Genomic DNA, 14329 nt, shown 5'->3' with positions numbered 1-14329 from the left:
ACAGTCAGTAGTAAGTGAGCTTACAGTAGACTTCTGATGTTTAAATTTTGGTTAAATGAAGACCAAGTCATGTTTCGTACAACCTTTCTCATATAATTTTGATTGCTTCCTGAGTCAAGTGACTGATTACTGCTGCTTTTTCATCAGTCTTGCACAGTAATAAGCTGTTGACCTGAGCGTTATTTCAATCTGGATGGCAAGTAATATTTTTGCCAATAGTCAGCTCTTATTTACAGCCCCAGGCCTCGTGACAAGCTGGAAACTGCATAGGAAAAACAATAAATCTGTAGCTGTTCCACAAAAATATTTTTTGCCATTGGGCTTTGTCATAGTGTTCATTACAGCTTTCCTGTCATAATTTTCTTCCGAAAAAAAAAGAGTGAAGATTGTTAGGTGTGTACACCTAATATTGACTTCTTTATCAAAAACATGCAGCCTGTGAAAATTTTGTAGTTAATTTGCATCTGATTGAAATGTGGCTGGATCCAGCCTCCTCCCAAGGGAAGGATGTTTCCACCTTCTTACCAAAGCCCACATGGAAGCAATGAAAGCTGATGCTTTGGGTGAACCTGATCAGCAGGAGACTACAAAACAGCTTTTGTCTCAACAATGTGTAAAATGCAGAGAGCAAATTAAATTTGTTTATATAGTGGCTGTTTTCTGGAAAGCTTCATGCCTTGTGTGGTAAATTGCAGAGGGGAAACTTGGAATTTCCACCGGGTTGTTGACCAGCCCTGAAGGGGGTGGGAATAATGAGAACATTAAATGTGCATAATTTATGATACCCCCCTAATTGTCACTGCAAATTGCATTCCAGAAAAGCAATTCAGCAGCTGGGTGCTAGTTTTATCAGAGACAATTCAGGTTTGCTGAGCTGGTTCATCTGGGTCTCGTATTTCCAGCAGAAACCCTGTCACAGGTCTAATGTAGCGTAACCTTCTTCCTTCGTAAACGAGACCCGAGATAAAACAGTAGCTGCAGGACGGTTGCGGTGCTTGGGTGATGCGTGTCCCTCGGTCTGAACTCTGCGTTCCTCCTGGTCAGGTCCAGCTGTATTTCGCCTGCTTGCCAGAGGAGAAGGTCCCTTACGTTAACAGCCCTGGAGAGAAACACCGAATTAAACAACTTCTCTATCAGCTGCCACCCCACGATAATGAGGTAAATACACAATTTAGGATGCACCGTCAGGGCTTAGGTCTCCCTGGCGGCTTTTACGTGGAGAATTGCCTACCCGTGTATTTATTACAGGCCTAAACCGTGGCATCTGACCTATAAAGCAGCACGGTGTGTACACTGAGTCCATTGTTTAGCTGTCCGGTTGGCTTGTGTGCAGATAAGAGCTGTCTGGAAGGACACTGCCTTTGCTTGTTAGGGAGGCTGGTGTCACTGCAATAAACTTAACACAAGTTGGTTTTATAGTGTTTGCAGCCACCCACCAATTACCAGGAACCTACAAATTCCTGGAATTGCATTGTAGCACACAAAAAGGATGCTTTGTGATAGTAAAAGGTTTGCATCTCAGATATGCAGTGTAATTTGGAGTAGAAGTGGAAATAACAAACAAGCTCTTTGTAAGGGAAGGGGGCGGGGGTGTCAATACTTAAGATCTTGTGTATACTGCAATACTTAGTTGTGGGCACTTAACCATAAATCTAAAGGACGACGTTATGGCTGATTTAGGTCCGTTCCATTATTTTAGGATGGCAGCAGGTTTTGGTTTGGCTTTTTAAAATCTTATTTCTTGCCTAGACAACTTCTTAGTTTAGTATGGTGGGGTTTTTATCCTGTAATGCAAAATCCCTCTCTGTGCTACTTTTGTATTATGCCATATTAGCTAAACGTTAAGACGGTAGAGAAGACAAGTTGGAAAAGTTTAATGATTGCCAGCACACCTGATGAGTTGCTTGCATATAGGCACTTACTTATTAATCTGTTACTTTAAAAGCTCAGTATCTAAAATAAGTTCTCCTGCATTTTCACTGGAAGGTGAGATACTGCCAGTCTTTAAGTGAAGAAGAAAAGAAGGAACTGCAGATGTTCAGTTCTCAGCGCAAAAAGGAGGCACTCGGCCGGGGCACTATTAAACTACTCTCAAGAGCAGTGATGCATGCGGTTTGTGAACAGGTAATACTACTGGTGCCACAAGCCAGCTAGCGGGCTGAATAATGTAAAACTTGCAGTATCTCAATATTATGTGTAAGCTTATCTCTGTCTATGTTGGAACACCAAAAAAAAAGAGTATTTTTGAAAATGCATGTAAATAGAAAGAAGGTAGTGCTTGCTTAAGCAAAACACAACCTTTGATACAGAGAATGAACTGAATCTTTGATATATTTCCTACCCAAAAAACCCTGTTGCTGACTCATACTAAAGCAATTACAGGTCAAAACCAGGCATATGCTTAAAAAGTGTTGTTATGTATAAAATAAACTTGTATTCACAAAGGGTTTGTCTAGACCAGAATTGAGAATATTTTTTTCCCTCTTGTCAGAATTTTGGAATAAAACCTGCATATTGGGTTTGGTGTTTTAATTTAGTTTAAATGCTAGAAGCTAGTAGTTTGGGATGGTAAGCGTGTTCACTTTCTGGTTTTGTTCCTAGTGTGGTACAAAAGTAAACGGCGGTGAAGTTGCAGTTTTTGCCTCAAGAGCTGGGCCTGGTGTGTGCTGGCATCCCTCATGTTTTGTGTGCTTCACATGTAACGAGCTGCTCGTTGACCTTATCTACTTCTACCAAGATGGGAAAATTCACTGTGGCAGGCACCACGCTGAACTTCTCAAACCTCGATGTTCAGCCTGCGATGAGGTAAATAATTCACATTTTACAGCCAATCTACACTCCTGTTGTTAACAAACTGCATCACTTGGGCAATTACTAACTTCAGCTGCATTCATTTAGGAAGTCAGGACTCCGCTACATAGATATGTTTGAAGGCTGAGGTGTTTCATTTCTTGTCAAATTGGCAATATTACAAGCAATGTGACGGTATTTAGAAAGCACGTGCCTGTTTGTATTTAGAACTGAATCTTGTAGATTGAATTAGAAAACGGATCTGTACAAGTACTCCAAAATATCATCCTGATAGCAGCTTCTTTAATGGTTGAGTTCTTATGTTACCTTTTTAAAGAGAAAAAAAACCCAATACATTTTTTCTTTTTTGTTTTGTTTTTGTTTTTTTTTTTTGTTATAGAAAAGGTCAGAGTGCTGCAGTCGCTGTGGGAGAGTGTTGTTTCTATCTTTGTATTCAAAAGGCAGCTAAATAAAAATAAGTTTAGCATGCGAACTGCACAATTAGGGTATTTTGTATGCTTCAACTCACAAGGTGAGGTTTTGGCCACTTAACTAAAAGTTTACTTTTTATCTGTGAAAAGATCATTTTTGCTGATGAGTGTACAGAAGCTGAGGGTCGCCACTGGCACATGAAGCACTTCTGTTGCCTCGAGTGTGAAACAATCCTGGGTGGACAGAGATATATCATGAAGGATGGGCGACCATTCTGCTGTAACTGTTTTGAATCTCTCTATGCGGAATACTGTGAGACCTGTGGGGAACACATTGGTAAGTATGTCCTTTTTAAGCATTAAACTTATAAATAAGGGAAAGCCAATTTATGAAATTATTTCACATTCCAGAAGTGTGGATTCTGCAAGTGATTTTTCTGAGAAACCCAAAGCATTGGTTTTTCTCCCTTTCCAGGTGTTGACCATGCTCAGATGACCTATGATGGACAGCACTGGCATGCCACGGAGACTTGCTTTTCTTGTGCTCAGTGCAAGACCTCTTTGCTTGGCTGCCCTTTCCTTCCAAAGCAAGGGCAGATTTACTGTTCAAAAACCTGCAGCTTGGGAGAGGACGTTCATGCCTCCGACTCTTCCGATTCTGCATTTCAGTCTGCTCGATCTAGAGATTCCAGGAGGAGCGTTCGCATGGGAAAAAGCAGCCGGTCAGCCGACCAGTGCCGCCAGTCTCTCCTCCTCTCACCGGCCCTCAATTACAAATTTCCTGGCCTTTCAGGCAATGCTGACGATACTCTTTCTCGTAAGCTGGATGACTTAAGCCTTTCAAGGGAAGAGGCAAGCTTTGTTAACGAAGACTTCTGGAAAGGAAGAGTAGAGCAGGAAATGCCTGAAGACCCTGAAGAATGGGCTGAACACGAAGACTACATGACTCAACTTCTTCTGAAGTTTGGTGATAAAAGCCTCTTCCAGCAGCCTGCTGAAGTAGACATTAGATCAAGTGAACACTGGATTTCTGACAGCATGGTCAAGAGCAAGTTGGACTTGAAAAAAAATAATCCAAGCCTAGCAAGTAAGAAGTATCAGTCAGACATGTACTGGGCCCAGTCACAAGATGGCTTGGGTGACTCTGCCTATGGCAGCCACCCAGGCCCTGCCAGCAGCAGGAAAATCCAGGAGCTAGACATGGAACACGGGGCGTCAGGATACAAACACGACCAAACTCCATGGTATGGAGGTTCGCTTGAATGTTTGTCTGACCTGAAACAGCAAGAGCAAAGTGTTCGAGACTCAATGGATTCTTTGGCTTTGTCCAACATAACAGGTAACGGGGGAAAAATTGACTGGTTTTGATGGAGAGGTCCACCAAAGCATGCGTGTTGGAGTATTTTGAACTTTTTGTGTCTGTAATTTCTAAGCACATATTCTTCCACAAGACTACATTTCTGCTACTCAAATTCTATTTAAATTCTTCTCCTTTCCTTCTGAATTCCCTTTCCTTTGCTTGTAACAAAAAAAAAATCCATAATGTTAAACAGAGTAAGAATGGTCTTGAACTATCCATTTGTTATATACAAACCACCGCTTTAAGCAAATGAAGATGATTTTTTTTTTCCATACCTTAAGTACAAGAAGTTGCATTACATACTAGGATAATATTAAAGATAATCTGCAAAACACTTTAGGTAATTTCCTGATTTGCTTGTAAAAATATGTAGAAAATCTGAAAGGATCATAAACTTCTTAGCCTTAGGAAATGAGATTTATGAGATTATCTTTCTCCATTGACTAAGGAGAAACTGATAATCCACTTTTGTGAACCTCCTTGTCAAACGTGATTGAAATTAGCCAAAGGGATAAAAGTCAGATATGCCAAGTGTGTGCATGTGTGTGTGCGTTAACCTTCCTTTCCTATTTCCCTACAAAAAACCCAAACCTGGGAGTTAGGTATGAGAGACCCATTTTAAAAGTTGTCCTATCCTCATCTCCATTCCTTTCTTTCTGTAACCTGAATTATTGTAGCTACTCGTGTAGCTCAGGCCTGACCCCATGCTCCATTGCGCAAGCAGTAATGAAGGAACTAATGAGGGGAGTTTGGTTCAGGGGGCACAGGAGGAGGAGGAGGAACTAGAGGTATTGCACCTGGGAAGGTCACAGGGCAGAGGACATTGCTGTTGTGGAAGCGAAGGGTCATCGGACACAAACCGGGAGTAAAGCAGGCGAGCTTACTGCTGCTGATTTTTGGAGGATAAGGATCCTTCTTTGCAAGGCACTAAGCCTAGCTTTCCTGTAGCAACAGCTGGAATACTGAATTAAGTGATACCAGAAACATGAAATATTTAGCCTTAAAAATGGCAAGCATGGACTGTAGAATAATTTTAAGTAATTCTTTTTTCTTAGAGGCTTAGTTGTATGCGTTTACAATTTTTAAACTCATTAAATTTCTTCCGCTCTTGATGTCCTAATGTTAGCTAATTCTTTGGTAATCAGAGCTAATACTTAAACATTTTAAGTCAAAACAAAGCTTGTTCTTCTGTGAAGCTAGTCCTTTTGGTAATAGTTCCAAAACCCACTAATAAGGTCTGCTTTACTGAAATGTTTACTGTTTTCTTACAATACTTATCTCTCTGATAGTCCTCTCATTTTCTTTTCCTCCTGTCTCCATTCCCACTGCAGGGGCTTCAATGGATGGAGAAGGCAAGCCACGGCCATCTCTCTACTCTTTGCAAACTTTCCAAGAACTGGAGGTAGAGGACTGTGAGAAAATGAGCAACATGGGAACTCTGAATTCTTCAATGCTCCACCGGAGCACAGAGTCCTTGAAGAGCCTGAGCTCAGAGTTGTGTCAGGAAAAGGTCTTGCCAGAGGAAAAGCCAGTGCATATGCCTGTACTAAGAAGATCTAAATCCCAGTCTAGACCGCAGCAAGTGAAGTTTTCGGATGACGTTATTGATAATGGAAGTTACGAGAATGTTGAAATACGTCAGCCTCCAATGAGTGAAAGGACACGTAGGCGCGTTTACCATTTTGAAGAGCGTGGAAATCGGCCTTCTCATCATCGTAGAAGAAGTAGGAAGTCTCGTTCAGATAATGCACTTAACTTGGCCACAGAAAGAAGATGCTCTCCAAGAGAGAGATTTCGTTATTACTCCCCTCAGGATCATGAAAAATTTATTCAAAATAGAAGCTCACGTGAGATTCGGGCATATATTCAAAATGCGGAGCTGTACGGACAATATGCCCATACTAGGTCTGATTATGCACTGCGGAATCAGGTGGTTGATAAATTTTTTGGATTGTATGGTGACGAAGATGACTCCTGGTGTTCAACTTCATCCTCGTCATCGGATTCTGAAGAGGAAGGATATTTTCTAGGACAGCCAATTCCACAGCCACGATCACTGAGATATCCGTACTATACAGATGACCTTTCTGGTCCAACTACTGCGTTATCTAGTTCTCAGTTTGGACAAAGGACAACCAAATCAAAGAAGAAGAGGGGACACAAAGGAAAAAATTGCATCATTTCTTAATTTGTTTTTAACAGTTGGGAAGACCAGTCAACTCCGTAGCTCCAGTCTGAACCACATCTTTTTATATTAATAATTGTACTTAGGCAAGTTGCTAAGGTTCTTAATGCTTTGCCAGTGTAAATGATAACCCTGCCAGAGTTTACATTGTACAAGTAACATTCAGAAATGTCACCATGCCGAATGATGATCTGCTCAGATATTGCTAGGTTTACATAATATGTTTCAGCTGTCAAAATACTGTTACTGCAGTTCTTGATACAGACGTTTTGTAGACATTTTATTGTATGCTCGCTATTCACCTATGTTGAATTATCTGAGAGAGGGGATTCAACAAAGATCAATAAATACAATTGTCAGTCCTGTGCTGTAGCTATACCCACGCAGGGTGATCTTTGACTTTTTCCTCTTAACCACCAAGAAAAAGAAGGCTCTGTACTATGCCCTTTCTTCATTGATAAAGCTCACTCTTCCTCCTTGAAGTTTCCTTACAAAAACTGGATTATTTTTTTTAATTTGGGAAAACGCTCCTTTTCCAAAGAGTCCGCTATTAAGGAGGCAAAAATCAGAATGTGGGAGCTGAAATGCTTGAGGCCTTGATGTATCCTAAAGCAGCCGTAAATGGTTTATATGTTTAACTTTCATGTTTTTCCTTCCGCAGCTTTTTAAGAATGCCATCCCTCTGTAAGGGTTGGGGGGTTTTTTTGTGCTTGTTTAAAGGAAGATATTAATTGAGCTGCTGGAATTGGATTTAGCTGCCAACACATGATGATGGTTTTTAGGCTGTGCCCCCCACCCCCCAGCAGTGAAAGAGAGAGAGGTACAACTGCTGGAGTCCTTTGCTCAGGCATGTAACCCCATTTAAGTCAATGAATCTACTTACGTAACAAATACTTTCATAAGGGCTTAAAGGATTAGGCTCCAGAATTGTGTCTTTTCAAATGCATTATCCAGGTTTTAAAATGTATTAGCTGCAATTCTAAATCAAAAAACATTGATATTTATAATGTAGTATTTCATAGGCTTAAATGTATTCATAATTTAACAGTGCAAATACTAATGTACATATTGTACAGTTAAAATTTTAAAAGCTGAATATTTTTATATCCCTGAATTTGAAGAAGTTTGTTACAATATCAAACTAGATTTGTTAGGGATTTAACAGCAGCATTATGGAGGAAATATTGCTTGTATTTTAGTCAGGGGTTTTAAGTTGAAAAATATTGAAAAATGTTTAGTGCAAAACAGCTTAATTTTGTCTACTAGGTATTAAAAGCTCTGTATGCATGGTGGGGCTATGTAAATACTCTCTAAACTATGGCCCTCTTAATCTTGCAAGTGTTATTTATGGGTCAAGCAAAATGTAAACTATATAAATGTAAAAACCACACAAGCCTGGAATATATCAGTACAACAAATATGCAACTCCTGTGGTTGTGGATTTTTTTTTTTTAAATTATTGTTCCACTCCTTGTCCAAAAATAGTTTCTGAAGTTCACTTACATAAAGGAAGAGAAATGCTGGGTGGTTGTAGAAGGCAAGCGGGCAAAAACCTATGAAGTAGTAGGTCATCCCAGAAGTTGCCTTGAACTCATATGAGGAGTAGGAGCTATTTTAAGTTACAATAAACTTCTTCCAGTTTTTTAGATAAAGGGCAGAAATCTGTTACTTGAATTAACAGTGACATCCACCAATTAAGATAGTAAATGCTAAAGCCATTGGCTTTCTGACCACCTGAAGGAAGGTAATTAATGAAATAACAGATGCTTCTTACTAAAAAAGCCTGGTAAATTGAACTAAGCTTGCCCTTCTTGAGGATGTAGAAGTTTGGAAATAAAAGCAGCTAGAAGAAGGGGAGGGAATGGACACACACGAGTATTGGCTTACACCAAAGAAAACGAAGCTATTGCTAAGGCTAAACCAAACTAGCAGTTACTTGCTTGTATTTTTCAGGGTAAAATAAGCAAATGATCCTTTACTCCCAGAGGTGGTATTCACCATATAAGCCACTCTTCTAGTACAAACAAGTCTTGTGTACATAAAAGCTGATCAAAGTAATACCGTGCTACATCGTGTGGGCCAATGGGCGGCTCATGGGATGCTTCCAGCTGGCGGGCTGCTCTGGTGGCTCAGGCAGCGTTTGCTTCCCTAGCAGCCAAATGCCTCTTGTGCTTAAGTGTCTTACAACCCCCAGACTGCCAGGACTTCCAGGACTTGAGGAGAGATGCCGACTTGTTAATACTTTGCCCAGGATGCTCAAACAATGATTGGGACCTTCCATTCTTACCCGCATTTCCAAATGCAGGGAACCAGGATCCTCAGAAACAAAACGCTCTGTCTGCTTGCTACTGCTGTCTCCTTTTTGGAGCAAGTAACTGTCTCGCGGAGAAACGTCTCCACCGATAGTTCTGATCTTACACCATCTCCTGAGATACAGCGTGCGTACGTACTCTCCCAGGGTGTAATGTCTTAGGGAGTGTTAGATGATAGAAGTTCTCCACAGATTGTTAGTTGCTTCCTAATACTTTCTTGTTTAAAAAAAACCCCAACACCCAACTGTTCAACACAGATCTCTAAACTGCCTCATTTACAAACTATCTTCAGAGTTAACTTTCACATTACCTCCCTCTAAAGCTCAAACTAAAACTCTTCCCCCTGCCCTTACACAAAACCCAAGGATAACTGAGGGCTAAATGTCATTGCTGGGGCACTGTGAACTCCCTGCTCCCGCAGAGGCTCGGGGTACTTCAAAATGAGTGATATAAGTAATGACACTTCCCACCACCACCTTTTATAGCATTATTTTTCAGCTGGAAGCTTTGGCAGCAGATAGAGACCTTTCCTTGTACTCAGTTTTACTCAGAAAAAAAATTGAGAGGCGCGTTTGTCCGTGCAAACAATAGTGCTTGTAGGTAGTGCTGCTCTCCTGCTGAACAGCGTCAATTCTTCCAGCCCGAGGCAGGCGCTCTGACCTGTTTTCCCTCAAGACCAGGCTCAGCCAAGGAAGGTTTGGTTGCACAGCACGATGCCTAGGGGAGCAGTGCTCCAGCGTTGTTGCCTTCCAGTGGTTAAGCAGCTTGTTCAGAGCTAGTTTAGATATTTTCTAATGCTCTGAGGCACATACTTCTCCCTTACCTCCGCTGGGGTGCAGGACCGCAAGTCATTAACAGCATTAAAAAACATTTAGAAAGCTTCGTTTTGCTGCGGACTGGACTGTTAAGAGACATTCATGTCAGGGGAAGAATAAGAGGTACTTGTAAGCACACTTAATGAAAGATGGGTCAACTTGTATTTTTATCCACTTTAAAAATTAGACACTAAGTTTAAAGATGGCTAAACAACTTTTAGTTTTTTCAGCTTGACATAAACAATTTCTACTTCATTATTTTTGATACTTCTTGTGAGAAATGTGTCTAATTGGTTTTTCCACCTTTATATATGAAGTGAAGGGTATGGGATACAGCGTATGCTACCAGCACAAGACTCAGATACAGTCACCAAAGCTGTAAATTCTGTTTTGTGTTATTAGAAGAAGCACCTAGAGTCCAAGTGGAGCTTATACCCTGGTAGGCACCTAAGCATCACGCAGCTGCTCACTCACTACCTGCCCAGGGGGATGGGGGTCTCTCATCTCAGAAGGGTTAAAGTAAGAAAACTCATGGGTTGAGATAAAGACAGTTTAATAAGTAAAAAACCCAAACCAAACCAAACAAAAAAACCAAACCACTAAGTGATAAAAAAAAACCAGTTACTCTCCATCAGCCAACCAATACCTAGCTAGTCCCTGAGCAACAGCAGCCCCAAAAAACTTCTCCAACCCCAGCCATGTTATTGCTGATCATGACATCCTATGGTCTGGGATCTCCCTTGGGTCAGTCGGGGTCGGCTGTCCCGGCTGTGTGTCCCCCCCAACCCCTTGTGCCCACCCCCCAGCCTCCTCGCTGGTGGGGTGGGGGGAGAAGCAGAAAAGCCCTTGGCTCTGGGTGAGCACTGCTCAGCGGTGACGGAAACATCCTGGGGTTATCGACACTGTTTCCAGCACAAATCCAAAGCACAGCCCCATACCAGCTACTATGAAGAAAATTAACTCTATCACAGCCAAAACCAGTACAACCTTCATGATGGTGAGAAATACTAGGGCAATACATTATCCTCATCAAAAGAGGAAACCTTGCACAGAAAACGGGGTCACAAGTTACTCCGTCCTTCTCCACAGGAGGGTCACCAAAATGGTCAGAGGCAAGACTTACGAGGAGGGGCTGAGGTCACTTGGCTTGTTCACCTTGGAGAAGGGAAGGCTGAGGGGTGACCTCATCGCTGAAGGGTGACCTCATCGCAGTCTACACCTTCCCCACGGTGGGCAGCGGAGGGGCAGGTGCTGATCTCCTCTCTGGTGACCAGCGACAGGACACGAGGAGATGGAATGAAGCTGCGTCAGGGATAGTTCAGCTTGGACGTTAGGAAAAGGTTCTTTGCTGAGAGGGTGGTCGGTCGCTGGAACAGGCTCCCCAGGGAAGCGGTCGCAGTTCCAAGCCTGTCAGGGTTCAAGGAGAGTCTAGACAACACTCTTAGTCATATGGTTTAATTATGGGTCCCTTCCAACTCCAGATATTCTGTGATTGTAAGCTTAGGTCTTACTTTGCAGAAGAACACTTGAAAAATCAGATACTTTTATCATAGTAAATGTAATCAGGCTTCTAACAAAGGAGACCCCTAACAAACTGTACAGTAATAATGGACATTTTTAGTCAAAAATATATTAAACACAATTTCAGTATTTTTTTCATTAGCATTTCTAACCCAGAGCAGAAACTCTGACGTAACACCCTGAAGGCTCTGGGTCCTGTAGACAAGTAGTGAAGCACCGTAGTTACACTTCTGCCTCAGGGAAGACTTTGCCTGTGGTTTCATGACTGATCTCGGTAAACCAGGTTGTTGCCAGAAGGGGCGGGTCAGGTACAGCTACTGTGCCACAACAGGTTGCCTCTTCCCCCCTCTCCCTCCCCAAATTAGCATCCTGTAGGATCTGTGAGCTGATTCCCACTCACTGTGCAGCCCACACAATCCCAGGTGCCAACAAGGTAAGGTGCAGGTCATCTCCTTTGAACAACGTGAACTCTTAGAAACCAACAAAAGCCAACTACAAAACCACACCCTACCGACATAAAAACTAATCAGGCACCTCGGGAACCTGATGTAATATATATTTAATATACCGTATCAAGATTTGCATGTGTAAGATGCTGTGATACATACAGTACCTTGTACATGCAAAATCATTGCTATTTCATTTACTTTTCTGCACACCATTCTGATGAAATCGGAGAAGCTACCTTGTTAAGGGGGCTGAATTCAATGACACTTAATTTTAAAATACTGTGCACTTGGGAAATGGTGAGCTTTGGTCATTAGAGTCCTTTTACAGAGTTTCAAGTGTTTCTAAATGCAAATGTATACAAAACAATCGTGCTTACACTTACCTGTTTGTGATTATGACTCAAATTATCCCTTTCCTAAAACATTCATAAAAACCAGTACCTTATTAAATGTAAAGCTGTACACAGTCCAATAGTCAGGATACCATCAATGAGTCCTAAATATTTTTCATCTCTGACAAGTAATCATGTAGCATTGGCAGCCTCTTGACTCTCCCTCAACCACTGTTCCCCAACTACAAGTCCCTCTACCAGGTCAAAAGTGGTGCCAGATATTACCCAGAATCACCTAGGGTTGAAATGATGATGAATTTGGGGTCTTAGGGTTCAATTTCACGTTACACCTAATCCAAAGCAACTTGGAATTACTACAGAGATGGTCGTGCTCGCTTTCCTTGCCCCACTTTGCCACCCCAAATTCCTGCTCATTCTTGATGCCAGAAATAAAGACTACACACAGCCTCCTAATTGTTAGAACTGATGGATGACAAGTGGTGAGAAGGCGTAAGGGGGGAGAGGGAGAGAGTAGGAGAAGGGACCTTTCCCTGCTCAATGGCTGCCTGCAGTTACACTCTGGAAGGTGTAGTCAAAAACATAACAAAGGAAACGTTTAGTAGCAAATAGTAACAAAACCTGGAATTCATCCTACATAATATTGCTTGCTAGTGAATGACTCATGATATGGAAAACACCAAGATTTAAAAGGCATTTGCAGAACCTGCAATTAGAACAAAAATACAGCACTTCTTATATCAAGTAGTTTGAGTTGCTCTGGCAGTCAGAGACTGGAGATAACACCTAGTGTAATTATACAGAATTAATCTGAAGTTTAAAATTAAACTATAATAAATAAATCATAGTTGCAACCAATTTTGCAAGTCTTCCCTTCCTATAGTGTATATGAAAACAAGACATATTTCTGCTTAAGTTGAGGAATGAAGAACTGCTTCTTGTTATTTTAATAAAAAATACAGTGTTTGAAGTTACACTTATAAACATCAAAACGTAAGTGTACATACATTGGACTGAACATTTTTTCCTAGGTAACTGTGTAAAGGTTTCAAAAATAGTTTGTCACTTTACAGCATTTTTGAAAAGAACATCCTTTGAAAGGAATATATGTCAACAAGTACAGGTAGGAAGAATACAATTGTGGAGACCACAGTGAACAAGATATAGTCACCTGAGCTACTGCAAAGGAGCGCAGGCCTTGGGTTCAAATCTCCAACAAGATCTCCTCTTTCCCCGCAGAAAACAGATTTATGTATTATGGCATACACAATGCAGAGGATCTGAAAGGGTATTTTTGTCCTTAGTATGAGCCCTCTTTGAAGGATTCTGATAGATCTTGATTGGCAGCATCGTACTGAGCAATGAAATGTTTGAGTTCTTCAATGCATCGCTCACCTATTTCATGTAAATTCTGCCTCAGGGCAAACTGAATGGACTTCTCTAATGATGGATCTTTATCAATTAGCATCTTCACTACCATGCCAAAGGTTTCACAGTCTTGTCTGTAGACCTAGAAAGAACACATTTTAGAAAGTGATTAAATGCAAGACTCTTTACATTAACACACCAACAGCCCTCATTGAATTAGGTGCTACTGCAGATCCAACCCAAACAAAGAATATTGGATTTAACACAAGTTTCAACTCCAAGATGTATTTGCCTTTTCTTCTCTTCTGACCCGCGCTAACACAGATGTAACTAGTTCAGAACTATCTGGATACAAGAAATAACTCTTATTGGAAGAAATGCCTTAAAGAGAGATTAAGTTCCTTTTGCAGCAATATTTAATGAATAATGGCAAAGTGCAAATGCTAAACCAGATTTTCATTGCAAATATATGCAAAATTAATTTAACTGTGGCATCTCTAGCACTGAAATCTTCATACAAAGCACCAATAATTTAGTTTGTAATCTTTCCTAATCCTTTAAATACAAGTTGTGCTTAAATAAATTCACCAAATTATGTTTGTTTGTTTGTTGGATATCTGTTTCTCGTAGAAGTCCTTGACAAATACGACTTTAATTAGTTTGACTGCATTGGCGATTCAGCCACAAAGGATAAGAGAAGTGCTGGCAGTGGTTTACGTGAACCTGTCTGATCTTGTACTGCAGGGAA

At 41.1% G+C, this 14329-nt stretch overlaps 2 protein-coding genes across 7 annotated transcripts in view; one reads left to right on the top strand and one right to left on the bottom strand.

The window, feature by feature from the left end:
• PRICKLE1 (prickle planar cell polarity protein 1) overlaps nucleotides 1-8191 on the top strand; it is a 65993-nt gene extending 57802 nt beyond the window's left edge. For both annotated transcript variants that reach the window (XM_069802209.1, XM_069802210.1), the window contains exons 3-8: nucleotides 1045-1158; nucleotides 1987-2124; nucleotides 2602-2805; nucleotides 3372-3558; nucleotides 3697-4560; nucleotides 5913-8191. In XM_069802209.1, the coding sequence (XP_069658310.1) occupies nucleotides 1045-1158; nucleotides 1987-2124; nucleotides 2602-2805; nucleotides 3372-3558; nucleotides 3697-4560; nucleotides 5913-6769 (2364 nt within the window). In that variant the 3' untranslated portion in view covers nucleotides 6770-8191. The remainder of the gene's footprint in view (nucleotides 1-1044; nucleotides 1159-1986; nucleotides 2125-2601; nucleotides 2806-3371; nucleotides 3559-3696; nucleotides 4561-5912) is intronic.
• Nucleotides 8192-13129: 4938 nt separating this feature from the next.
• Nucleotides 13130-14329, bottom strand: part of PPHLN1 (periphilin 1) — a 71304-nt gene continuing 70104 nt past the window's right edge. For all 5 annotated transcript variants that reach the window (XM_069802206.1, XM_069802207.1, XM_069802208.1 and 2 more), the window contains one exon: nucleotides 13130-13723. In XM_069802206.1, the coding sequence (XP_069658307.1) occupies nucleotides 13514-13723 (210 nt within the window). In that variant the 3' untranslated portion in view covers nucleotides 13130-13513. The remainder of the gene's footprint in view (nucleotides 13724-14329) is intronic.

Source organism: Haliaeetus albicilla, chromosome 14 (assembly GCF_947461875.1).
Source record: "Haliaeetus albicilla chromosome 14, bHalAlb1.1, whole genome shotgun sequence".
Lineage (NCBI taxonomy): Eukaryota > Metazoa > Chordata > Aves > Accipitriformes > Accipitridae > Haliaeetus > Haliaeetus albicilla.
This window is presented reverse-complemented; position numbering and strand designations above follow the sequence as displayed.